At 43.1% G+C, this 25,650-nt stretch overlaps 1 protein-coding gene and 1 long non-coding RNA gene across 4 annotated transcripts in view; one reads left to right on the top strand and one right to left on the bottom strand.

Moving 5' to 3' along the window:
* Positions 1-10,104, bottom strand: part of DPP4 (dipeptidyl peptidase 4) — a 79,687-nt gene extending 69,583 nt beyond the window's left edge. The window contains exons 1-2 of one of the 2 annotated variants that reach the window (XM_059167180.1): positions 9,932-10,104; positions 9,293-9,404 (exon numbers count right to left, since the gene is read on the bottom strand). In XM_059167180.1, the coding sequence (XP_059023163.1) occupies positions 9,293-9,404; positions 9,932-9,937 (118 nt within the window). In that variant the 5' untranslated portion in view covers positions 9,938-10,104. The remainder of the gene's footprint in view (positions 1-9,292; positions 9,405-9,931) is intronic. The other variant, XM_059167181.1, reaches the window with a different exon arrangement.
* LOC131827170 (uncharacterized) lies at positions 9,403-20,026 on the top strand. Of its 2 annotated transcripts, none has more exons than XR_009351925.1 (3): positions 9,403-9,651; positions 14,310-19,126; positions 19,434-20,026. It is a non-coding gene; the product is annotated as an uncharacterized LOC131827170 (long non-coding RNA). The 2 variants fall into 2 exon arrangements; XR_009351924.1 differs by having other exon boundaries at positions 9,403-9,876.
* Positions 20,027-25,650: the final 5,624 nt, after the last annotated feature.

The following is a 25,650-nucleotide window of genomic DNA, read 5'->3' as shown; positions in this document are numbered from 1 at the left end:
GCTGAGGGGATGCTGGGGGCTTGGGGCAGGAAGACGTATGACAGCCCACTAGCAGCATGAGTAAGGGAGCAGGTAGGCAGCCTGGGATTGCCAGGCCTCACGAGAAGCCACTGATACCAGGTTCTAGATTTTCTTTTCAGCACAGTCAAACTACTTTCATCTGCAAAAAATCATTACCATGTAGTAATGATGCCCCCACCAAACCCAGAGATTTAACAATAAAGATTTGGGTCATCAAATCCAGACCCAGTGAATTTATTTTGTTTGCTTTTATTTACTGATTGTATTTTGTTTTTATGGCCATTAGTTATTTCAAATCCTACTTTCCCGGGTCAACTGTTGCAGGTCTAATGCTTACCATGTATTTTAAAACAATCCTCTTTTTATTTTTTATTGACTGTTTCTACTACCTTTTCGCATTATTAATTGGATAAAATATGACAATTTATATGGGATTTTAATGAAAAACTTGAGAGTAACTCCCCTCAGATATTTCTGATCTGCTCTACTGTCTCAGACTTGTATCTTAAATATTTCAAATCAATTCCTCCCTGTTCTTAATCATATTAGATGCTAAATTAGAGCAGGTACGGGGCCCAAAATGCCTTTAGGATAGAAAACAACATCGAAACAGTATGCTCTGCAATAAATTTGGGTGATTAGGAAAGCAAGTGGGAAGAGGGGAAGGAAAGTTATATGATCAGATACTTCAGAGATCAGAGTGGACTTGGCATATATTTTCTTTTTTAGCTAATTAAATCTTTCAATCTAATGAAAAAAAAACAATGATAAAATATACGATATGCCTGCATAAACCCTCTGCCCCACCCATTTCTTTCTTTTGGAATTCCCAGCTCCTTAGGTAATTCTCCTTCCCCTTCCATGTGTTAAGGAAGAAGTTTCCTCCTCATCCCAGAAAGATGAGTCTCGATTAATCCAGTACACACACACACACACACACACACACACACACACACACACACAAATCCAGAGACCAACCTTCCTTCCCCATGCTGGTGACTAGATTAGAATGGATGAGTGACACAAAGCTGGCCAATGAGATGTGAGGGAAGGTCTGCCTTAGGCCTAGGGACTTCTGGAAAGGCTATCTCTCCCTGATAGTACAGACTGTGAATGAGGAAGTATCATCTTCTGTCCTGGGAAATAGTTGTGTGAACAAATGATGCGCTTCTGTGACACCCATACTCGACCCTGAGAGGCAAGCTTGAGAAGATCAGCCAACAGTCTGAGGAGGGGTGCAGCTAAAAAGACAGAAAGATGCCAGGCCCTTGAGGACGTTGTTGGACCACTGCGTTAAACTCAAGAACTGCCCCACTTCTACGCATCCAGTTATGTTAGAGGCTAACAATAGGATAATAGTAACACTCTATAGTTAACAATTTTTTTTTTTAAGATTTTATTTGAGAGAGAGCCAGTATGCGTTGGTGGGGGGAAGCCCCAGGGGCAGACGGAAAGGGAGAAGTAGACTCCCCACTGAGCGGGGAGCCAGCTGGAGGCAGGGCTCCATTCCAGGACCCTGAGATCATGACCTGAGCTGAAGGCAGATGCTTAACCCACTGAGCCACCCAGGCACCCTGAAACACTTTATAGTTTAAACAAGTTTTGGGCAGATACTCTGTTACCTGCAGCCAGAAACACTCTGTTTGACATAGTCCTCCTACAGAATCAGGGGCTGTAATTGCTGAGGGCAAAACACGGTGGTGAACGGTGTACCTGGGACTTGGTCTGGTGGCTCCGGTATTGGAAAGAGTGTATTTGGGCCCATTAATTATTAAACGGTTATGCCTGGTTAGTTTTTACACAGACTTCCCCGGACAACATTTATCACTGCCCTTTAGTGCTTCCCTAGTACTTTGATCTTTTACTAGAAGGATACTGAGCCCTTTTTACTATAGTTAATGTTTATGCTTCCTTTAATATTGGGAATTGCTCGAGGATAAGGGCCGTACCTATCATTTTTATATCTCTTGTGGGTAACAAAGTGCCTGGTATGTAGAAGATGTTCCATAAATATTTGCTGAACTGGAGAATCACCATCTGTTGCCAAGTATGTGCTTGGTGCACAGTGGAGAAGGCGTCCCTGAGCACTTCCTCCTGATCCCTGAAGCAAAGGCACCAAGACAAAGGAATTAGTTCAGAGGAACCACTGCAGATTAGCTCTCGTGGGAAAGACAGAGCCCTGAGAGCACAAGAAAGTTCTCCACTTGGACTACGCAGACAACTATTCAAGAATCATCCTTATCTGGGTGCCTTCCTTCCCTCTTTGTTTTCCACCACACTCTACCTCCAAAGTCCATCCTGTTGTTGTTTTTTTTCTCTCTCTCTCTCTCTCTCTCTCTTTTTTTTAACCTCTCCAATACTACCCCCCTCTCCAGTCTGCTGTCATCTCACAAATGCTCCTCCCCAACCTGCTTCTATTATGTATGAAGAAAGTCAGAGACATGTTTTAAAAGTAGAATTGAGATCATCCACATTCTTGCATGGAATAAAGAGAAACTCCTTTCTGTGTCCCTCTACCTTCTCTGTCACCCTTCATTTTTGTTCTAGTACTATTCTTGTTTAAAGTCAGTCAGGTGCTTGCCTCCCCCCTGCTTCCCCACAGATGGTAATGGTCCATGGAAGCAGGCAGCTCCCTTCTACTGTTTAGGGCCAGCTCCCCAGACCCACGATAACCCCCGACATGCAGTAACTGTTCCAGACATGTTGGTGAGTTATCAAATCCTGAATCTGGCCACCACAGGACCACAGCTCTGATGAGGTTTTAAGTCTTATAGTACAAGTTTTCTATCCAAAATAAAAGAAAAAAGGAAAAAAACAGGGGAATAGAGCCATCCGTGAAATTCATGGACCTGAGCTTGAGCAGGTCAGGCTTTAAAAAAATTGGGGACCATAAGAAGAGGCAGTCTCAGCCCCACAGAGATGCTGTCAAGGCCACTGGGGCCTCCCAACCAGTTTTGGAGGACCCAGTGTAAAGTCAGGGATGGGGTATGTGGGGGTTCCCATTTGATACCCCTCCTGCTCCCTCTTCCTTCCATAGTCCTCAGGGTGCAAGGAACAAGGTCACAACAGGCTTTGGCTCTGCCTGGAATTACTGTGCTTCTAGGGACTTCGATGCTGAAATATGTGTCCCAAGCTCATGCATCCACTTGCTTCCCCCGTGAACCAAATAATGAAGAAACGTGCACATGAATGGATACAGGTAACTAGAGCCAAGAGTTTATCATTAAGTTTAAAAAACTTCATAGGAAGTTAGAATTTTGAAGTAAAATATAAAGCTGAAAACGGTACTTGGCAAAAATAATACAGCTAACTCAGGAGTTTGATTTTGTCATTTCAGTTTACTCTTAGATTGAGAGACACACCCTCCTTTGAAGGTCATAGTGGAGCTATGTAGACTAAAGGTAAAAATATTTACAAGATAATTGATTTATAACAATGATGGGTTAGCGTCAAACCATAAAGCTATGATTAATCATTGACTTACAAAAATTTCCACCAAAGCACTTCTTTAAAACAGCTATGGATGGAAATTAGCAGACTCAGGAAAGGCTAAAAGTCAAAAGGTTTGGATTTCCAAGTTGTAGGACTTACTCACAAAGCCCTAAACTTCTATGCCTCCATTTCTTCAATGTAACAAGTCAAGATATTAATACCTTAATGGGTTGTTCTGTGAAGGTAAAATAAAATACTATAATATGCATTAGAAACAAAGTGGTGTAACTGAGCTCAAGAAGCAAATCTGGACCTACTACCTATGAAAAATATGTAGTAAGACCAGTCCAAAGAATGGGATATCAGCCCTGAGCAGGAAGTCACTCCCTGTCTACAGCTTTATACAGGAATGGAGTCAAAAGCAGCAGGAATTTTTCTTCAGGACTGTTGGCATCTTCAGGATATCTCGGCAGATACATGGGAAATTGTAACTTTATGCTAATATAGCCACATAAATTTATACTTGATCAAAACCAGCAGAATGATTTGGAGTTTAAGAGCACCAGCTCTAGAGTCACATTGCCTGCATGTGAATCTCAACTCTGTGGAGCTTTGAGCAAGTTCCTTAACTTCTTGGGTGGCCAGCTTCTACGAAGATCCCGAGGGATCCCCAGGGATCTCAGCTACCAGCACTCATGCCCTTGTGTCATGCCCTCTTGCATGGTATCAAGGCTGGCTTGGGTGAGCAACAGAATACAGCAGAAGTGATGGTGTATCGCTCCTGAAGCTGGGTCACAAAAGGCTCTGTGGCTTTCTACCTGGTCGCTCTCTTGGCTCCTTCTTTCCACCCCATGGAAAGGCCCACACAGTGGGGAACCGAGATGTCTAGCTAACAGCCACAGGACGGAGCTTGGACTTGGATCCACCAGCCCCAGTCAAACTTTCAGATGACATCTTGATTAAAACCTCATGAGAAACCTAGAGCTAGAACCTCCCAGCTAAGCCACCGCCTAATTCCTGACTGGAAGAAAGTGTGAGATGACAAATGTCTGTCGTTTCAGGTATTGGGGGAATTCATGATGTAGTAGTAAATCCCAAAAGCAGCCTCTCAAAGTAAAATTTACATTTCGGTACAAATGGAGATGATAATAGAACCTCTCTCAAAGGGTTGTCTTAGGGATCAAAGGAGAATTACATTGAAAGCCCTCAGCCCAGTACCTGGCACAGAGTGAACACATGTTAACTGGTATTACAGGTCCACATGCCTTGTTTTCCATAAGCAAGTGGTCCTGCATGTGCTTCCAGTTACTTTTCCCAAGGGCTTTTTTCCCCAGCACTTTGTTAAGTACACAGATCTGGCTCTAGTCAGTCATTTTACACTGTCTTTCTTTATCCATCAACCAGGCAAACAGTCTTCCCTTTTTCCTCTCTGATCCCTTTTGGGATGAGATGCGAGATGCTTACGAGAGAAATTTAAGGCACATACTGGGGCTAGGGAACCACAATCGCTGACCTGAAGAAGACCAACCCACTGACCTCATGAGCACTTGACAAAGGTAGACAATAGTCAGCTGAGCCAGCTGAAGTCAACTTGAGCTTTTACAGAGCTCACTGCTTAGAAACTGACCTCTGAAATACACAAAGCTTTCATTCAGCCTCACTTATGGGCTTTTAAACCTAGAATAGATCAGGCAAACTTCATAGATGCTATCTTTTCTTTCTCTGATTATTCCTGTCTCCTTCACATTTGGGTTTCCTTTTATTACTGCTGGATGGGTGAGCAGTCAAATTTCCTATTAACTGAAAAAATGATGCAGAGGAAATTTACTGCTAAAGCGGTGAAAAGAACAAAAGAACCAGAGACGTTTTTGTCCCATAATAAAACTCAATAATAAAACTATTTGACAAATAACAGCTCAATAATAAAACTATTTGATGAACGACAGCTCAATAATAAAATTATCTGACAAATATTTCAAAAGCATACACTGTAATATGAGATGAAACGGGAAGTAAAGGGATCACAAATACTGAGTCAGAGGTTTTATTACCTTCAAACCATTAGGACTGCTATACTTTCATTAAAAGTAAAGTGTATTTATCTATTTTACTGATGACTAGGGAATTGAATGTTTAAATTTAATATCCTTCTATAATAGGATATCTGAAGATTTCAAAACAAACATACCATCTTTTATTATACACACGGAAAGGGGTGAACTTTTAATTTTGCTGGACAGGGACGCCTGGGTGGCTCAGTTGGTTAAGCAGCTGCCTTCGGCTCAGGTCATGATCCCAGCGTCCTGGGATCGAGTCCCACATCAGGCTCCTTGCTTGGCAGGGAGCCTGCTTCTCCCTCTGCCTCTGCCTGCCACTCTGTCTGCCTGTGCTTGCTCTCGCTTCTCTCTCTATGACAAATAAATAAATAAAATCTTTATAATTTTGCTGGACAAAATGCATAATTCTTGACCTCAGGGAGTTTTTATTCTAAAACAAAACAAAACAAAAAAAACCCCCAAAAAACAGTAGTATTGAGCTCATGGTTCTCTGCCGGTTCTCTCTCCTCTCTCTCTCTTCTGGGTGTGTTTAGTTCTGCTTAAGACACTGTTTCATATGGAAACACTTAACCTTCTCTTAAACCAACCTCTCAGGGATATGAACTTGGGTTTGCTCATTTCTTCCTCTTTCCTTCTGGCTGTTTATTTCTTAGCTCTCCACTGGATCATGGACTTTGCTTTTCTATCAAACTCGTCTTCCCTCCCTCCCCTTCTTTTCTTCCTTCCTTTTCTTTCCATTCAGCTTTCCTTTCTCCCACCTCCTATTCTCCTTTCCTTCGTGTGGTTTTTTTTTTTTTTTTTTTTTTTTTAACTTCAAACATAGATGGACAATATGGAGAACATTTCTTGGGTGGTGACTTTGGATTCTTTGTAAGAATGCTGTCCTTCGTTGTGACACAGCCCAGGAATGAGGTTGTTGATTTAGTGAAAATGCCACATTCCTAAGTTTTCATCTACAATAAAGCAACAGTTGAAATAAGATGATTTCTCTTTTCTCTTTTCTGCTAAAATATTCATATATATATATATATATATATATATATATATATATAAACTAAGAAATATGAGAAAAAAATAACTTGGGTGTTATTTTTTAAGCGTAAAGAAAGCACACAATGAAACCACATATTCACCCAGTTGCCCAAGAAGCACCCTGAGCTGCCTTCCCATTCCTTTTATGTTTAATCAATTACTGAAGCCTAATTGTTCACATTTCTGAGAAGCATGATAGCCTCTAAATTCTGCTCTGCACCAGTCTTCTGGGATACTTCCCTGTTTCCTCTCTAGCTTTGCCTCCCCCTAAACCCACATTCCCATCGTCATGCCCAACAGTCCAGGCATATGCAAAATTCTGAGTAGTTCTCATTATCTGCAAGTTAAAATCAACTCTTTTAGCTGCTGCCCACCCTGCTCTTCTGCCAGGAGTCCTTTTATGATCCAATTAGAGGATAGATAATGATCTGTGTCTCTTTGACTTATAAGGCATTTACATTTTCTGGAAAATCTTATCTCCAGACACTGACATTAACTATTTGAGTATCCCCACAGAAGAAACTTCCCTGAGAAGACTTCCTTGACATTCCCAGAAGTAATCCTTCTAATCTACAGGTAAGTTTGCTCAAGTCTCTCTAAATTATTTTATTGAATCCCGATGCTTAGATGGAGACACATGAATCTCTGGAGAAATCCTCATCAAAAGAATGTTCTTGAAATATCTGTCCAAATTTCATTTAGGGAAGAGACTAGGTGTTTAAGGGAAATGGCAAAACAGCCCCTCCCCAGTCTGCATACCCCACCTGGTAAAGCAAAATCCCTCTGGAGTCAACTTGACCAAACCCCCTAGAAGGCAGTTGTATGACTCAGGCCCCTAGAACATTTCACTGCCTATTTCAAGTGGCTTATTGAAGGTCAGTGTTCCTTCCAACTTTCCCTAAGGAACGTGCTGATAATTACAGTTTTATACCCATCCTTCCTTGTGACGCTGTGCTGCCTCAGTGATGGTCTGGAGAAAAATGCACTATCCAGGTTACTTTGTTGTTTGTTTGTTTGTTTGTTTTTGCATATTTGTCTCCCAGTAGATATAAACTTCTTGAGGTCAGAGATCTTTATAATCTTTATAAACTTTAATCTTTGTATTTGCAACAAGTAGCACAGTGCCTGGCACGTACTGTCAGTCCTGTGAATATTTGTTGATGGTATGGATGACCCCTTTTTAAAAAAGATTTTATTTCTTTATTTGAGAGAGAGAGATCATGAGCAAGGGTGGGGTGTAGAGGGAGGAGACTCCCCACTAAGTAGGGAGTCTGACATGGGACTCAATCCCAGGACCCTGAGATCATGACCTGAGCCAAAGGCAGATGTTTAACCAACTGAGCCACCCAGGCACCCTGAATGACTCATTCTTACAACTAAGCTTTGCGTATGTGGTTGTTTCAAAATACGAAGTATCACTTTATGAAAACAGTTACATTTTAACACAACAAAGTCAAATGTAAGGGAACTAATGTCTGCCATTGAATTGTCTTAAATGGTGGCAACCATTGCTTTCTTTAAGGATTTTTTTTGTTTTTAATGTATTTGACAGAGAGAGAGAGAGAGACAGACAGACACAGAGAGAGTACCAGCAGGGGCAGCAGCAGAGAGAAAGGGAGACGCAGGCTCTCTGCTGAGCAGGCAGCCTGATACGGGACTCGATCCCAGAACCCTGGAATCATGACCTGAGCTGAACGCAGATGCTAACCATTGCTTTCTTAACTAAAAGTCATTATCAGTAGGTCAGCACTCTCAGGTACTTAACCTTTGGCATCTTTGCCTGGCCCTGAAACTGCCAGGCAAACAGCCCTTGACAGCTTCACAAACTAATTCTGAACCGTCCCCTTGCAATTCACAGAAGACCCCTCAGTATGTGAGCACTGTCTGCACATTTCCTGGCTGACTAGACCATCCAGAGAGAATGCTTCAGTTGGCTGACTAGAATGTGTAATACTGAAACGAAAGTAAATATTTACTTAAAAGGAAAGTAAGGCCAGAAGAAACCCAAACTAGATGTTCTCAACTTGTTTGCATCCAATAATGTGTATCCCATTACATGAAGGTTTTATAGTAAGAGCTAGAGCTGAACTGCATCAGGCAAGCTAAAAAAAAAAAAAAAAAAATGAAGGCAGCTTTAAATGAAAGAATCCACCAAACATCACTGATCCCACCCACCTCTGAATATTACTGTGTACACCGCTTTATGATTTACTGTGACATATTCCTGTAAATGGTGAAGCAGTTATTTCTTTGCATCTTAACTCTCTGATTAACGGATTTTCATCATCCTGGAAGGAAAAGAAACTGGGTTCCCCACGAAGTGTCTTCTCAAAACTGTCTTTTGGGGCTTTTCCTTCTGTTATTTTTTCCCTCCTCTTATGATATCCTTACTACTGTTTGAAAACTTTAAACACCGTATCTTTTCCCTTGAAGATCACAACTACAAAGGTTTGGGTTTTTTCTACTTTAAATCATATTAAATTTAAAATTTAAACTTGAATTTAATAAAAAGAAATCTTAAGACTTCTCCTTGATTTCAGGAAGTATGTATTTATGATACAAAGCTGTCCCAGCCTGAACACTGAAGACCCCACCAAGGGCATCTAGCCACTCCATAGAAGCAGCCACAACAACAGGGAAGCCTCAGTTACAACCTGGTGCACTCGTACAAGCCTCTAGCGAGATCCTTAGCTCTCCTCCGTGTGCTTAGCGTGGTAAGATAGAACCTATACTGGTCTCGACTCTCTTACCATTTGCAAATGTTTCAAACTTACTGCCTTTGTTCAGCAGAACCGCTGGCACGGTGATGACGGTGACAAGCGCAGCAAGCCCCAGCAGTCCCAGGAGCACCTTCCACGGCGTCTGCAAGCCGGTCAGATCATACCCAGTTAGAGCGAGCCCTCTGCCCCAGTCTGGTAGAGGTAGAGGCTCGGGGCCCGCGCTGCACCTTAGGCAGCGGGATTTGCCCATGGGCTAACATCGGAAGAGGGGCACAGTGGTTGAGAGGGGTTTGGAGTGCGGAGGTTGCAAGAGTGGCTGCCCCTGAACTTGTGGCAGCTGAGTCCATTGGCGTTTGCTTCTCTACGGCCTCCTGCATGTCAGAAGCCAAGTAAGAGAGAAGCCAAGTGAGGGTGCGAGCGGGCGATTTATGGGCGGCTCTCAGCGTCCTCCCAGGCTCGGCTGCCTGGTTCTAGCAGAAACCCCGGGGGGCCGAGCGCCAGGCGGGGGCTCTGAGACGTCCCTTCACCTGACAGGGGGCGGCCCTGGAGCTTCCACCGAAGAGGAGCTCCTGGTCGCGTTCCTCCAGCTTCGGGGTCCATTTGGGGAGACTCTGGTGAGGAAGCCCCTACGATTCAACCCTGGGGTTAGGAAAGGCGCTGCTCACTCACCTTCATCGTCGGCGTGTGCCCGGAACTGAGTGCCGGGAGCAGGAGCGCAGGCAGAAGTCAGGCGACCCGCAGGGACGCGCGTCCAGCTCCGCCGCTCCGGGCCGCGGAGTCACTCGGCGCTCCCAAGTTTCTGCCCCGAGTTAAACATTAGTGAGCGTCCCGCCCGCTCGGTATAAAGGCCGCGCGCGGGCAGGCTGCGGGCGAAGGCGCGCCGGGCGCGGGGCACTGGCATCCCGGCCGGAGGGCGCCCGAGAGGCGCCTCCCCCGTGTGCCGGGCGCGGGGCGGCAGCCGGGGCGCGCAGGGTGCAGGGCCCCCGGGACGCGCGGGCGGGGCTGCGAGAGCCGGAGCCGGGGAGAGCCAGCGCCTGCCGCCGGCGCGCACAAGGTGGTCCGCCCGAGCAGAAAGGGACCTTGGCGCTGCCCTCCCATGGGGTCTGCAAACTCAGGGCTCACTGCTGGCAGCCCAGCTAAAACCCAGGTCTCTGTCTTGTGCTAGTGAAAGTCTGTTGGGAGGTAGTGGGGGTGTTCCAACCTTCTGGAAGGCAAAGGGAGAGAAAGGTGATTGTTCCTTTGTGAATGGCGCTTAAAGGCTAAGTAGCTGAATTCGCCCTCCGTAGGGTATTTCCAGCTTGTCTTACAGGTTTACCTTCTCATAAGATGCCAAAAATAACAATAACACTTATGTGGAACTTACTTTCCCCCCTGGGAGCTACTCTAAGGATTTACTGTGTTTATTTTACAGGGAGAAAGCCTAGGCACAGAAAGGTTAAGTCACTCCAGTCCGAGGCACTCAGCTAGGACTTCGTGGAGCCTAAATACAGAGTCCGGGGTTGTTAACCGTCGCTTCACAAGGCTTCCCATCTTTCGGTCTTGCAAGGAGAGTTTAGGGAGGAGAAAGTGGTTGCACGTGGCTTCTCCCTTCCTCAGTTCCCACTATGCCCTGTGGATTCCTCCCTTCCTTCCTGGATTCCTCCCTTCCTTCCTTCCTTCCCTCCTATCCTCTGTGGCATTTATTATTATTTATTCTGCCCACTCCCCCAAATACTGGAGCGGCTGCTGGGTGCCAGACCCTCTTCTAGTTGCTGGAGAGAGAAGTGGAACAAGATACATGAGGCCTGTGCATTTGGCACTTTCAGGATAAAATACTCTGGTAAACATTTGCCTTTAGGGTCTCCTGAGGCTTACTTCCTTTCTTGAGGATAAGTACTCCCACGCCTTTAAGGGCCTCTTCAGCTTGGGTTCACTGCACTGGAAAAGCAAAGCTTCTGTCCCCATAGAGGTAAAAGATTAAACATGCAAAGTCCTGTGGGACATTAACACAGGTTTATGAATACATTCAAGTTTTCATCCTTTATCTCAAGTGCGGACTTTGCTTTCCATCTCAGGGATCTTTTCCTGTTTTGACCACTGGCTGCTCACCACAGATACCTAGGCTCGCCCACACCCACCTCCAGAGGCTCAAACTGAACTCCTGTGTCAGTTTCTCCCTGCCCTTCTGGAGTCATCTGGGTCTTCATTAAAAGCGTTCCTGTTCACCATTCACAAAAACTGAAAACTTCAGTCACCTCAGGTTTTCTTCTCTATTCTCCTACTACATTCACTCGGCTACCACTTCTTCTCAAATCTGCCTTTACAAGTGTGTCTCAAATCCATCCACTCTTCGCTTTCCTACCTGCTCACAAGGTGAGTCACAACGGCTTCTGGAACCTGTGAGCTGGCGCTGTGAAAAGAGCCGTCCAGCAAGGACTGCCTTCGCCCTCAGTGGTGTTCTTTTCTTTGTCTCTCCTGGTAATTATGCTAATTCTGAGGACCTTTGAAGGTAGAATATAGTAAAACTACAAAAATCATAAAAATCTGTATAAACGTGTGCCCTTAAGTTGATGGCCAAATGTTAAAATGTTATTTTTCATACCATTTATAATCTTGTCACAGTCCACTTAATGAAGTGTGGTTAGATTTCAGTGAAAATTTTCCTACTGAGTAGTTTCTTTTCTCCTGGGACTGGGGAGGGGGGTAATTTTACTACAATGAGTATGTATGGTGTAGAATTTCATGCAAATGAGATGTGCCAGCATTGTGGTAATTTAAACAAAACCAAAACAAAACAAAGACTAATGCACACACTTGCTGCTGCACAGATCACCGCAGCTTCTAAGGCCCATTTTCTTTCACTGATTTAAAAACAAAACAAACAAAAAAAGTTGTGCCTGAAATGAATTTTGTTTGTTGTTGTTGTTGTTTTATAAGTAGCTGCCTGGTTCCTGAGTCCTGTGAAATACAGGCACTTGACCCTTGGTGTAGCTTCTGTTCAACTTTATATCACAGGAACAGATTGGTCTGATTTCTTGGCCCTCAATCTTGAATTGGCCACACCCAGAGTCCTAGGCCAGTGGACTGAAGACTTTGTCTAAGATGACAAGGGCAGCTCAAGAGATGTGGGGATGGTCCTCTTGTCTTCTCTGTTGTTTGAGGTTTTGATCTTCTCTGGGTAAAGAGGCCGTTTATCTTTGTAAACACAAAACACTGTTGCTTTCTCCAGTTTTCTCTTAAAGGCGAAAGTGGAAGCAAATAAGGTATCACCGATATTTAAGACTCTTTAAAAAAAAAAAAAGTTCAGCAAAGACTACAGGGAATGGTGCCATGTTGGGAGCTCAGTGTTCACCTCTGCTCTCTCGCCGGTTTGTACACAAAGCAGTGGGGGAGGAAAGCCACAAGTCATACCAGCCTTGGGGAGGGAAGGCAATATAGCTGAGCCCTTGCTTAACCTCCATGACTGTCCCAGCACACTGTACGTTCAGCAAGGGGAAGCTGGAGGGAGGAAGGCTGACATCCACGGGACAGGTAAACTTGTTCTCTGGAGGGGAGACTCGGATGAGACACAAGTACCTTCCCACTCTTCCCATTTCAAGGTATTCTTTCCCAAATCTCCCCTACCCCAACTTCTCTATCACCAGTCTTCCAGTCTTGTTTTTTCAAGTCCCTAAGGAGCCAGCTGGCCACCACATTCGCTACCACATGTGAGTCAGTGTTGATGTTCTATCAGGCCATCTCTCTTCCCAGACAAAATGGAAAAACAGCTGTAATAAAAGTTCTGTCCCTTAGGAAGATTTCTCTTCTATCGTATTTCTGGGCATCCCTGGGTGGGGCTGTGATGGGAGCAGCCATCCACTTAGGACTGGTGCCAGCTCATTTCGCACAAGGCTTGCTCTTCCCTACTGTTACCTGGCCCTCCAGCACTTCCCGTGAAGCTTCAGGTGTGTCATAAGAGACATGGAAGCATCCAGAAAGCCATCATGAAGACTAAGCTCTCTGCTCATGTGTTTCTCTTGTGCTTGCTCCACCATTCAGGCTCTCCTGACATATCTTTTTTTTTTTTAAGATTATTTATTTATTTATTTGACAGACAGATCACAAGTAGGCAGAGAGGCAGGCAGAGAGAGAGAGAGAGAGAGAGAAGCAGGCTCCCCGCTGAGCGGAGAGGCCAATGCAGGGCTCGATCCCAGGACCCCAGGATCATGACCTGAGCCAAAGGCAGAGGCTTTAACCTACTGAGCCACCCAGGCGCCCCTCTGCTGCCATATCTTATAAAATACTATTTTCACTTCATAATGGGATGAAGTGAAAAGTCATGTTGGAGTCCTAATCCCCAGTATTTCAGAAAGTGGTCTTATTTGGAAATAGGGTCTTCACAAAAGTCATGGGGTTAAAAAGAAGTACTTGTTGCAAGGGGGGGGCTCTAATCTAACATGAGAGGTTATAAGAAGGGGAAATTTGAACACAGAGACAGACATTCACACAAAGAAGAGGAGGTAAAAAGACACAAGTTCATGATCATCTCCAAGCCAAGGAAAGAAACTCAGACGAAGTTCTTCTCTCACAGCCTCAGAAGGGGCCAACCGTGCTGGTCCCTCAATCTGGGACTTGCAGCCTCCAGAACCGTGAGACAATACACTGCTGTTGTGTAAATAGCCAGTTTGTCTTACTTTGGTACAGCAGCAGCCCTAGCACACTAATATGCTTGGCGTTCCATGATCATGCTTTCTGTCTCTACCAGGACCCTCTAGAAAGAGAGGAGTTGATTTTCACATAGTGAATAATTGTAGACTACTGTAGCCAAAGTCTAAGATAGGCCCCAAAGTTTTGGGGGTATTTTATTATACATGAATAGATAACTAATCAATTGGCAAAGAGGACATGACTTTGCGCTAAAACTCCTAGGCATATACTCTGTGATTCTCTTCTTGGGGGTTGCCAGAGACTTTGTGCGGTATCTCCAGCTGCCACAGACATGTCTAATAACTGTTGTGTCTGCTAGGTCATTAAGATCCAAATGTTTCAACATTTATTGACTACCGATGTGTTCTGACCATTTCCCTAGGCCCTGGAGAATGAAGGGTGGAAGAAAATGAGAAGAATAAATGGGACATTTCCAATGACCAAGAGTTGAAAAAAATGAAAACAAGAAATGATAAGTGAAGAAAAAATGTCTTAAATCTTTTTGTGTGTTCTTGGGGGTTGGAACCAGAGGCCTGGAAGAAATGGGATCGCACATGTAGAAAGAAGGGAGAGAAGGAGGTTAGTGAGGGCAGAGGGAGTGGTAAGGGAAGAGCCTTGGCCTTGGTTCTGGAGAAGAAGTAAAGTAAGTACTAAGGTTTTGGTTTTTTTTTTTAACCTTTCTTTTAAAGATTTTATTATTTATTTATCAGAGAGAGAGAGAGAGAGAAAGAGAGAGAGACCCTGTGCACAATCAGGAGGAGCAGCAGACAGAGAGACAGCTCCCTGGTGAGCAGGGAGCCAGATGTGGGACTTGAACCCAGGACCCCGGGATTGTGACCCAAGCTGAAGGTGAAGGCTTAACCCACTGAGCCACCCAGGTGTCCCAAGTTCAAAGGTTTTTATTTGTTCTTTTGCTCAGTGGACACCTACCCTCCCCATAATTTGCCCCACTTATCTGGGGATGGACTCCTGCTGCCCAAGCCAAATCTCACATCTCACCTCTTTTAAAATCCAGATTAAAACTCACTTTACCAGTTACCTTCAACACTGACCCCATCTGTTTCTGTTCAATTTTCTGCTTTTCCTACCAACTACAGTTTGGAAGATTATTCTGCTTGTGTTCTAGATGAAACCTATTTGCAACAAAATTTACAACAAAATATCTACCAAGAGTTATATAAAAAAAATAGATAGCTAGTTGGGTAACTCTATGGACTTAGATGTAAGGAAAGAAGAAATTTGGGGCCAAAGGAATAACTGCATGCAAAGGTTGAATGAGAAAATGGGAGGATGTTCAGGGAATATCTATTGGGATTATTTTAACCAGAATCTGGGGGTGTTTAAGAGTGTTGGAGATAAAGGTCAGCTGTGGAACTTTCTTCAGTCTGAAATTCAATATTTTGTATGTACTAGGGAGCCACGAAGGTTTTTACCAGGAAAAGGAACCAGCTCCTACTTGAACTTCAGCTGTGAGAATCAGGCAGTACTATATGCTAGGTGGGTGAGAGAGAGAACAGCTAGAGAAGGGATAAAGGTCAACTATCTCCACGTTGCAAAATGAACTGGCCAGATGCTTCTCTTTGTGAAGCTTCTCATGAAAGAATTTCATCATGTTGATTTGTACTTAACAGTAACTCTCTAAAACCTGTTTCTCAGCTGTGGTTTGGTGTGTTTTCCTTGTCCCCAGTTATCAATAATGCTAAATAAGGCATTCTTGGTGGTGGTGACCACTTGGTGGTCATGAAAGGCCTTTTGCTGCCTGTTAGACCAGACACCAGCCAAAACAGGAGGACACTTCTGTGCTCTTCTGTTTGTTGGTGTCCTTTGGCTAGTCTGTGCTTTTGTTTGTTTTGTCTTGTTTTAATTTGGAGAATTTGCTTATTTTAGTCCCTAACAAATAATTCTATGACTTTATGAGCAAACGTGTTTAAGATCCTTAGAACCGTGTTCTCACTCAGTGGCTGTGGCTGTGATGACCTCTCCTCCTTAGGGTTTCCCAAACTTTAAACCCGTGGTGAGGGTGCTGCTGAGTTAGCAGTGGAGTGGAGCGGCCAGGGGTTCGTGGTTGCTGTCATGGAAAGGAAGAAGTAGCAAGGATCAGTAGAACATCATTTTTGTTTACAGCAGTAAACTAAAGGAGAGATGTCATTGGCCATGGGAGAGACCACCTATTCTCTTCTGAGTGGTAAATCACATAATCAGAAAGTCCTATGTCAGAAGGCTTCCTGATTTTGTTGTGTATTGTTTTCTAGATCACAATAATAAGTGGGGAGCAAAGAGTTCATGCTTGTATTGGACTAGCATGGAAAATAAGACATCATCTCTTTTTTTTTTTTTAATTGTGGTAAAATATATATAACACAAAATTTATCATCTTAACTGTTTTTAAGTGGACAGTCATTTATTTTCATCTAGAATAGTTCAGTTTATCATATAATTTTATTTACTTATTTATTTTAAAGATTTTATTTATTTATTTATTGAGAGAGAGAGAGAGTGCCTCTGCATGAGTGAGTGGGAGATGGGGCAGAGGGACAGGGAGAAGCCGACTCCCTGCTGAGAGGAGCCCAACATGGGACTGGAATCCAAGACCTGGAGATCATGACATCATCTGAAATCAAGAGTCAGAGGCTTAACCAATTGATTCACCCAGGAGCCCTAATTTATCATGTAATTTTAGCAGGTTAAGCATACAGCTTAAAATTCTTCATTTATGACTCTCCTTGGTCTTGCCAAGATGGTGGAGTTCAACTTCATTCCTCTCATCATGTACTTTCTGGACAGGCATCTGGTTTCTGTGACTTGAGCTCAGTGCTCTTAATAAAGGCAATATGGCATGGAAAATAACACTCCGAGGAAGACTGGATCTTCTTAAGGATACCACATGGAGTCTTTGCTATGGATGTATGCAGAGAGCTTTATTCTGGTGATATTCCCCATGTTTTGAGAGAAGAATGGACAGTAGTTGTAGTATTTCAGACAGAAACTACACCAACTGGGAAAATATATATATTTCTTTACCCTCCCCACTCCAGACCAGTTTTACTATTTTTTTAAAAGATTTTATTCATTTATTTGTCAGAGAAGGAGAGCATAACCAACGGGAACAGCAGCAGGCAGAGGGAGAAGCAGGCTCCCCGCTGTGCAAGGAGCCGATGTGGGACTTGATCCCAGGACCCTGGGATCATGACCTGAGCCAAAGGCAGATGCCTAACTGACTGAGCCACCTAGGCATCCCTGGTTTTACTACTTTAGTTTTTTTTTTTTTTTTTTTTTTTTAACGAACTCCCTAGGAAACTTGAAGAGCACAGATACACTGTACATGTCTTTATGTACTATATGTTCTCTATATATCTGAGCTTTATATATAAGAAGAGCAACAATTTTTTTTTTTTTTTTGCCCCCAAGAACCACTCCTTTGGGGTGATACTGAAGAATGCTTGCTGTAAGGTTAATGCACCGTTCCAAGACGAATGTGGCAAATACTCAGAATCAGCAGACTGTTATGACTCCTTTAGAGCGCTGGTTCCAGCATGTGCTAGTTACACTGGGCTCTTTCCAGGAAAGCTAACCTCTGAAATCTCAACTCTGAGAAGCTGCATACGCACACAGAGAGTGGCCATGCCATATATGACAATTGGATTCTGATGCACAACCTTTACAGTAACCTGCCCAGAGTGGCCAGTTCTGACTTGGAACTAAGCAAAAAAAGATTAATATGCTCCCCAATCCAATCTTGCAGAATATTTCACTTCTAGTTAGCCTGCCTACTGTTTTCCCATGTCAATAATTTCTAATCAGAGCATACTTGAAATCCCCCTGCCTTCTTTTTTTTTTTTCTGTTAACCTATAAAGCACTCCCACTCCCCTGTCTGCCTTTGAATCCAAATGCCAAGTGATGGTGGTTAATTCCCTTACTATATTAAGTTCTAAAAAAATAGCTTTTGATCGTTCTTATTTGGGTGGTCTTTGTTTATTTCCATAATATGGAATGAAGGTGTAGCCATGGAAGACCTTACATGTTTAAAAAGACGCCATAAATAATAATCGTCTCATTTCTCTATTCCAGTATTTCAGCAGCAAGCACACCTTATTCATTGGTCTTTGTTTTCTTCGAGCACCCCAAAGGCTGTTACAACATCATTTGTTTTGTCCTCTATCCACCACAGTATCTTAATAATTTAAATGACATGTCCGCATTTTGTGACCATTTAGTTTTGTGGCCATATAATATTCAAAGATGCTTGGAAATAGAGGCAAGACCTAAAAAATACATGTAAGTCACTTGACAGGAATCTTATACAGAAAAATACCTGACTACTGAGTTTGTTGAATACTTAACTTTGACTTTGACTTTGAACGGCACCCAGGAAAAGTTTCAGGACTCAAGTGAGTACTTCTTGAGGATTCCATTACAAACATTTCTCTCTTAAAACAAAAACAAAAACAAAAAACCAAACATTTATCTCTTTCTAGTTAAGACTTTCTGTCACATCCACCAGTGTGTTAGCATTATTATGTTGGTGGCCAAACTATAAAATATTTCACAAGAAACAGTGGATTATGAGCTTGATAAGAAGTATTAAAAAATAAAATTCAACTGAGTAAAGTGGAAATCTAATTGGCTTTATTAATTAATTCATCAATCCAGCAGCATCCCATCTAGCAGATAGAAGGAAGCTCTGAGAAACTGTACATGATGAAGGGTCTTTCTAGAACGGAGGGTGGGACAAGGAATTTATTAACAAAAGAAAAAGAGAGGACTATTCCAGGTAAGATAACCTCCCCATACAGGGAAGGGTAGGGGGTCTTTGAAGTGGATCCCCTCTTTTTCCTTTCAAGGATGGTGAGTCCATGGGACAGATTACCTTCTTGGTGCTGATCAGAAGATTCCCCACTGTCTCATGAAGACTACATTTCTGGAGGAGGTTGGAACAGCAATTAGATTAGATACAAAGTCTTGGTTAATGTGGTAACTTGGTAACTTGGTTTATGTGGTTTCATTTTAGGTCTGTGGCGTTCTTTTCAACAGAAGATTGATTCTAAATCAGATCATGTGGTTATGAGTAACATTGCAAAGACCACCCGAAGTCTTTTGGGTAGAAACTAGATGATGGCCAGGAGTACTGCCATCAGAGGTCCTCAATGGGCAACTCAGCGTTCTGGCTTCTATTAGGAAGACCAAAAAACTTCAACATGGTGAATCTACTATATAGATTTACAATATGTATTTTAGAAAAGCTTTTTAACATTCTCTGTATAACTGTTTATTTACGTTTAGCTTTAACTCAATCAAGGTTCGTACTTACTGAAATGCTACGTTGCCAGGCAGTATGAGATACTGGGAATCTCATGGTGAACAAGTCAGGCCCATCACGGAAATCACAATGTTTATAAATGAGTTTACAATTGCTAACCCATCCAAACTTGCTAGCAAAATCCAAGACCAAATTCCAGAGATGACTGAGCTTTACTGGCCCCCCAAAAGCATTTTTTTTTTTTGCAGGGAATCTGAGGAAGAATATTAGATTTTCCGGAGGCCACGTGAAGGCACTGAGCTACGGTCTGATGTTTCAGAGTGGGACAGTCCCCTGGGGGCCCTTCCTCCCATCCCCCCACTCTCCCGGGCCTTGCTATCTTCTCTTCTCCTTGTCCTTTCTGTGCCAAGTATCCCCTTGCGTAATCTTCCTCCAAGTGAGTTCTCTCAGGCAAAGGCCCCACGACTCCACCCCTCTCTACACTCTCAAACTCCATTTATTCTGATGAACAGACCTGGTTGGACCTACACTTTTAACAAGACTTTTGAGGCCAGCGTCCTTCTGGAATCTCAAAATTGGTGGTACATAAACCCCGTGCATACCTCTGTCACTGCCTTTACTATATGGAAATATAGACGCAGAACAGGAGAACATGGAAACAACTCCTTCTTCCCAGCACTAAACATACCACCCAGAAGGCAGAGTGAAGAAGAGGAAAGAGTGAAGATTTGAAAGTCAGACAAGCCTGGGTCTGTCATCTAATTATTATATGCCCGTGGGTCTTTTTTTTAAAGCTACTTCACAGAGTTGTGGAGATTTAATGAGCTAATAAATGAGTAATTTCAGCTACTCTCAGAAGCTTTCCATGTTGATGATTGCTGCACATATATCTCCAGTTGGGATCTGCTTGCTGGGTCCTGAGCTCTAGGATGTCCCAGCCTGGGTCACTCAGGAGCCTATCAGAGAAAATGTAGCCAGCAGTAAGCTAATCATTCATTATTGCCGGCATCACCCATACTCACTCCCCAACGGCCCCCCCAGATGCCAAGCTCGATCCTTGTCCATCGGGCCCCATCTCAGGGAGAGGTATCTCCTGCCACATTGCCCAAGCCAGAAACCCAGGAGTCCTCCCTGACGACTGCTCTTTCCTGACCTTACACATCAGCCTCTTTAATATCTCTGTTATTTGTCCACACCCCGCTAAGCTCAAGACCTTCATGTGAGCTCGGGCCTTCTCTTTCCATCCTAGTCGCTGACTGGCTTCTCCTCTTGCACTTTCACTCCAGTGCAGCCTCTGTAAACCTTCCCGTCTACAGTTAATGGCGTCGCCTGCTGAAGGACAAAGCTGGAGTTCCTTTACATGGTCTGATCTCTGCTTAACCCTCCTTCTTACCACTTCTCCCCACCTCCACCACCTACGCTAAGTTAGGGGCACTTCTAAGCATTGCTGCTCTCTGCTTTCCTTCCAGATCTTCAGCCATGATGCTTCCTCTGCCCAGTACTCCATTCCCCATTTTTTAATCGGGCTAAATACTACTTAACCTTCTGGACTGCAGTCTTAGCTCCTCTGAGAAGCTCTGTCCACCACCCCGCCAGGTGAGGGGCTCTGCCTCTGTGCTCCGAGAAAACCTCATGCCTCGCTTCTTTTAATGAAATGCATTTACTCTGTAATGTAATTATTGTTAAACTTAAGAAAAAAATACAAAACCCTGTTGGTTACTTCACCAGCAAAAATGGGTTTCTTTGGGAATAGCAGAGAATGGCCATTGGAGACACACTAGCTATGGCAAAACCATAGGCAAGTCTTCAGAACAAAGGAGACACTGTTTTATAGAGGAAAGGGGAATATTATGAGGGGGTTTAATGAACAAACAAAAAAAATCTATTGGAGTAAACTGGGAGTTGGAAGTACAGTGGCCCTCTATTGGCTGAGTTGTAACAGTCTCTCATTGGTTGGGCTGTTGAGGGTGTGGCGGGAGACTTTCTTCCTCTTGCTGGGATAGTGAAGTAGTGTCCCTCTAAGTGCAGGGTACATCTCTTCCTTTTCTGTCTGCCAGTGATGAGGAATGCTGCTCATGGAAGCTCGCCAATCTTCCCACTCCAATCCAAAAAGACTTCGTAAGAGGAGATTCCTATTATTATGCTAAGAAATTACAAATAGAGCTACCCTATGACCCTGTAATTGCACTACTGAGTATTTACCCCAAAGATACAGATGTAGTGAAAAGAAGGGCCATGTGTACCCCAATGTTCATAGCAGCAATGGCCACAGTCACCAAACTGTGGAAAGAGCCAAGGTGCCCTTGAACAGATGAATGAATAAAGAAGGTATGGTCCACATAAACAATGGAGTGTTATGCCTCCATCAGAAAGGATGAATACCCAACTTTGGTATCAGCATTAATGGCACTGGAGGAGATTATGCTGAGTGAAATAAGTCAAGCAGAGAGAGTCAGTTATCATATGTTTCACTTACTTGTGGAGCATAAGAATAACATGGAGAACATTGGGAGATGGAGAGGAGAAGTGAGTTGGGGGAAACTGAAGGAGGAGACAAACCGTGGGAGACTGTGGACTCTGAGAAACAATCTGAGGGTTTTGGAGGGGAGGGGAGTGGGAGGTTGGGTGAGCCTGGTGGTAGGTATTAAGGAGGGCACGTATTGCATGGAGCACTGGGTGTGGTGCCTAAACAATGGCTTTTGGAACACCGAAAAAATTAAATTAAATTAAATTTAAAAAAGAAAAAATAAATAAGACTTCTTTTTATTAATTTTCACATTATCTAATGTAGTAACAGCTAAGGCTACAGATCCCATGTTATGTACTGGAGATTCTTCCAAGTTCTTTACTTGTATTAACTCATGTAATCTTCCCAACAACCCTATGCAGTAGGGACTGTGACCACCTCTACTTTACAGGTGACACACAGAGAGGCAAACATTCCTCTCAGTATCACACAGCCAGCATTTGCACCCAAGAGGTTTAACTCCAATCCACATAATTATCTACTATGCATTTTTGTATCCAGTGATCTCCAAGGATTTTGTCTATGTTGTTCACTGATATACTCTCAGGGCCTAGAATAAATTCTGGCACGTAATAGCAGCTCATAATGTGTTTACAGACTCACTGAATGAATAAATGCTAATTCATTTTTGTCCCTCCCTTCTGAAGGGCCAGGGACTGGGTTTTATTCTGTTTATTTTCAGCAGCTGGCCTGGTACCTGGCACATAATGAAATTGTCAAGCTTGTCTTTCTGCGTAGGTTCATTGCCACTCTGAGTTCTAAGATGCTATTTTGCCTCTGTGCTTTTTTGAGACCCTGCATCCAGCCTACCACTCCATAACACACTTTGCTGCATGTCAGTTTTCAGTGTGTATAAAAAAAAATCTGGTCAGCTGCTGCTTGACAGCTGGAAAAACAGAGCTGCACTGGAGCCAAACGATTCTGTAGCTCAGATAAGCAGGGAGGAGAGCCTCCTGCCTCAAGCGGATATGTGGGCAGAGGGCTGAATCATCGAGTTCTTCGCGTTCCTTGGAAAAAGAGAACTCAAAGGAATATTACACAACATGGAGAAATGAGGAGAATAAGCAGAGACATGAAAATTACTGAAAGGTTGAAAAACACAGTCTACAAGGTTAAAAATAGTTGTGAGAGGAAAAAGCTGTGGGTCAGTCTTCCAGTGCCCCGAAGATCCGTGCGTGAACAGGTTTCAGTCTGAAGGATGTTGAACAGATGTTCGCAGGAAGAAAGGAATGCACATGATGCACATGAAATAATCTTAGCTGCCCTTTGAGGATCTGAGACAGAGGGGAGAGGACAACTTTTCTAGGGGAAAGACAGCCTGGGCTTCAGCCAACCCTTATTAAAGAATATCCTTGAGTGGCACGTGACCCAGGAAGAAGGGAAGGGGGTCCACGAGTAATGATGGTGTTTTCCGGGTAGTAGTCTATCTGGCAGTTTTCTTTTCCCTTAGATTTAAATCCCAATAGATTTTTACAATGCATAGCAGAATTTCTCTAGAAACTTTGGAAACTTTGGGTAGGATGGAGGATGGGGGCAGGACAGAAATTTGTGGTCATGCGAACAAACGTTCTTTGTTGCCATCGCGGGGTTCTATGGTAGCTAACACTGGACAGACACACACATTGGTACAGTAGAGAGAGTGTGGGTGGGTTGCCCACTCAGGCTCAGCCTCATTGTCTTTTTGAAGCAGTATTTTACAACCAGTATTTAAGGATTAAAGAGGTAGGGGGAATAAGTAAAATATTTCCAAAAAGCTCATGGTAGTCTTCACAAATGGGAGTGGAGTTGTCATTAAAATTATTCTTCACAGAATGCCTGGGTTGCTCAGTCAGTTAAGTGTCTGCCTTCAGCTCAGCCTATGATCCCAGTGTCCTGGGATCAAGTCCCGCATTCTGCTCCTTGCTCAGCAGGGAGCCGGCTTCTCCCCCAGCCAGCCTGCTGCTTCCCCTACTTGTGCTCTCTCTCTAACCAATAAGTAAATCTTAAGAAAATTGTTTTTCACTAGTATTATTTTAATTTTCCCTCTAGGATTTCTGGGGAATTACCCTGCCATGACAAAGGTTAAAGTAGATCCCAAAGTCAGAGGAGCTGATGATTAGAAAGAAGGGACTGGATTGCTTTGCCAGTGGGAGTCACTGGCTAGGAGGGACTTCGAGGAATGTCCTTTTTGGCAGTTTGTCCCGCAGGTGGTGCTGGGGACTTGGAAGGGAGGTGCTATCTAAGTGTGTTGTAGGGATGAATGGCCTGGGGCCGGAGGATGACGGTGCACAGAGATGTAATCTCTCATTCTTTCTCGCAGGTTCATCTCTTCTGCCCAAGAATGCACAAACTTTACAGTCAGGGAACATATCTTTGAAATGCTATTTATAACCCTTCTATTTCTTTCTCAGGGTTTTCAGGAACTAAGAATGTACATGGGGACAAAACCCATGCAAAAATTCAAGATACTTATATCACTCAATATGTGTGGAATTTTAGATAAATACAGTTCATAAAAGGTATAAGTGGCAAGAGTTTCTTTTTACCCAATGATTTTGTGCAACTCCTGACATGCTAGTTCTGGTGCAAACCATGACAGTCCTTGGCCCTACGGAGACCTCCACCTGACAGCTGTCTGCTCCTTGCTGGATCTCAGAGGCTCAAGAATGCACGGTGTCTGCATCTCTGCCCCCAGTGTCCTGCCGTCCTCTCTCGGCCAGACAGCTGCTTTGAAAGAGGAGTGACCAAGGCATTCTCACTTGTGAGGGGAGTGAAATCAAGCCGCCCAGACAAACCAGGTTTTCCAATTAAAGTCCATGGATCTTCCTGTTTTCCCGAGAAGAGCCTCTGTTTTTTTCCTATACTCGACTGAAAGCATTGCTGGTGGACAGTGCTCAGTGACTATCCTCCCTGTTGTTCTGAAAGGCGATGCTAAGTAAGTAGGTCATTTGTTTAGTAACTTCCCTTTGAAGTTTTAATCAAACACAGAATTTACTGGAAAAACAAACGACTCTTCTTATTTTAGTGGAAATTATGAACTTAACTCACACACGTTAAGATCAGTTTTCTGGACCTCTTTTCTATGCAGACCCCCATGTAGGAAGTTAATGCTTGTGTACGGGGGAAGTACTTTTAACTAGAGTTAATGGAATAGATGCCATATGGATGTTATTTCTCTTAGGCATTCACTTAATGATTGGGCGACCATTGCTGATCCTTCCTGATGATGCAAAGGGATAAAAAAAACAGGTGTGTAAAGATTAGATTTGAGCCATGTGGCATTGCTGATCCTTGACTATTTGTGATCTACAGTATAACAAGTAACAAATATGTACTATATTTGTTACAATATAACAAATATAGTACAACCCAATATGTCTAAGCTCTATCCATAAAATAATACATCCTAGACTGTGTCAAATATAAAATTGACATTGGAATAGTAACATAGTGTTATTAAGAAAAATTTAAGAAGATAAGTCCAAATATTGTTTTAAATATAGTAGCAAAATAGAAACATAATACCATGTTCCACGCTATAATAAACCAGTACTTGATAAGAGAAGACACTATTTTATTTTGTACCCTGTAATTAAATATCAGTCTTACAGTTTACAAAAATATGTTAATTTGCTGTCAACCCTAATGTCAATAACATTTTATGAAATGACTCTTTATTGTGTTCTTTGAATCAGAGGTGAGTTGTATTGAAGAGATGCAGGAAATATTCCTTTATCTCACTGAAGACTATGTAGTTCAACAAGAAATGCTTGACATTTTTTAAGTACTCTGTATGAACAGTGCTAGCACAAAATTAATAAAAAGTGATCAGTAAAAATTTTAATTCACCATTATAATGATAATTCCAAGAAATATATGAAACACTTTGGCATTGAAAAAATTCTGACTTAGGTCCAAACATAACCCCCTCCCTTGTATTTTTACAGTAATAGTTCAAA

Source organism: Mustela lutreola, chromosome 3, assembly GCF_030435805.1.
Source record: "Mustela lutreola isolate mMusLut2 chromosome 3, mMusLut2.pri, whole genome shotgun sequence".
Classification (NCBI taxonomy): Eukaryota; Metazoa; Chordata; class Mammalia; order Carnivora; family Mustelidae; genus Mustela; species Mustela lutreola.
Note: the sequence above shows the minus strand (reverse complement) of the source record. Positions and strands in the feature narration are given on the sequence as shown.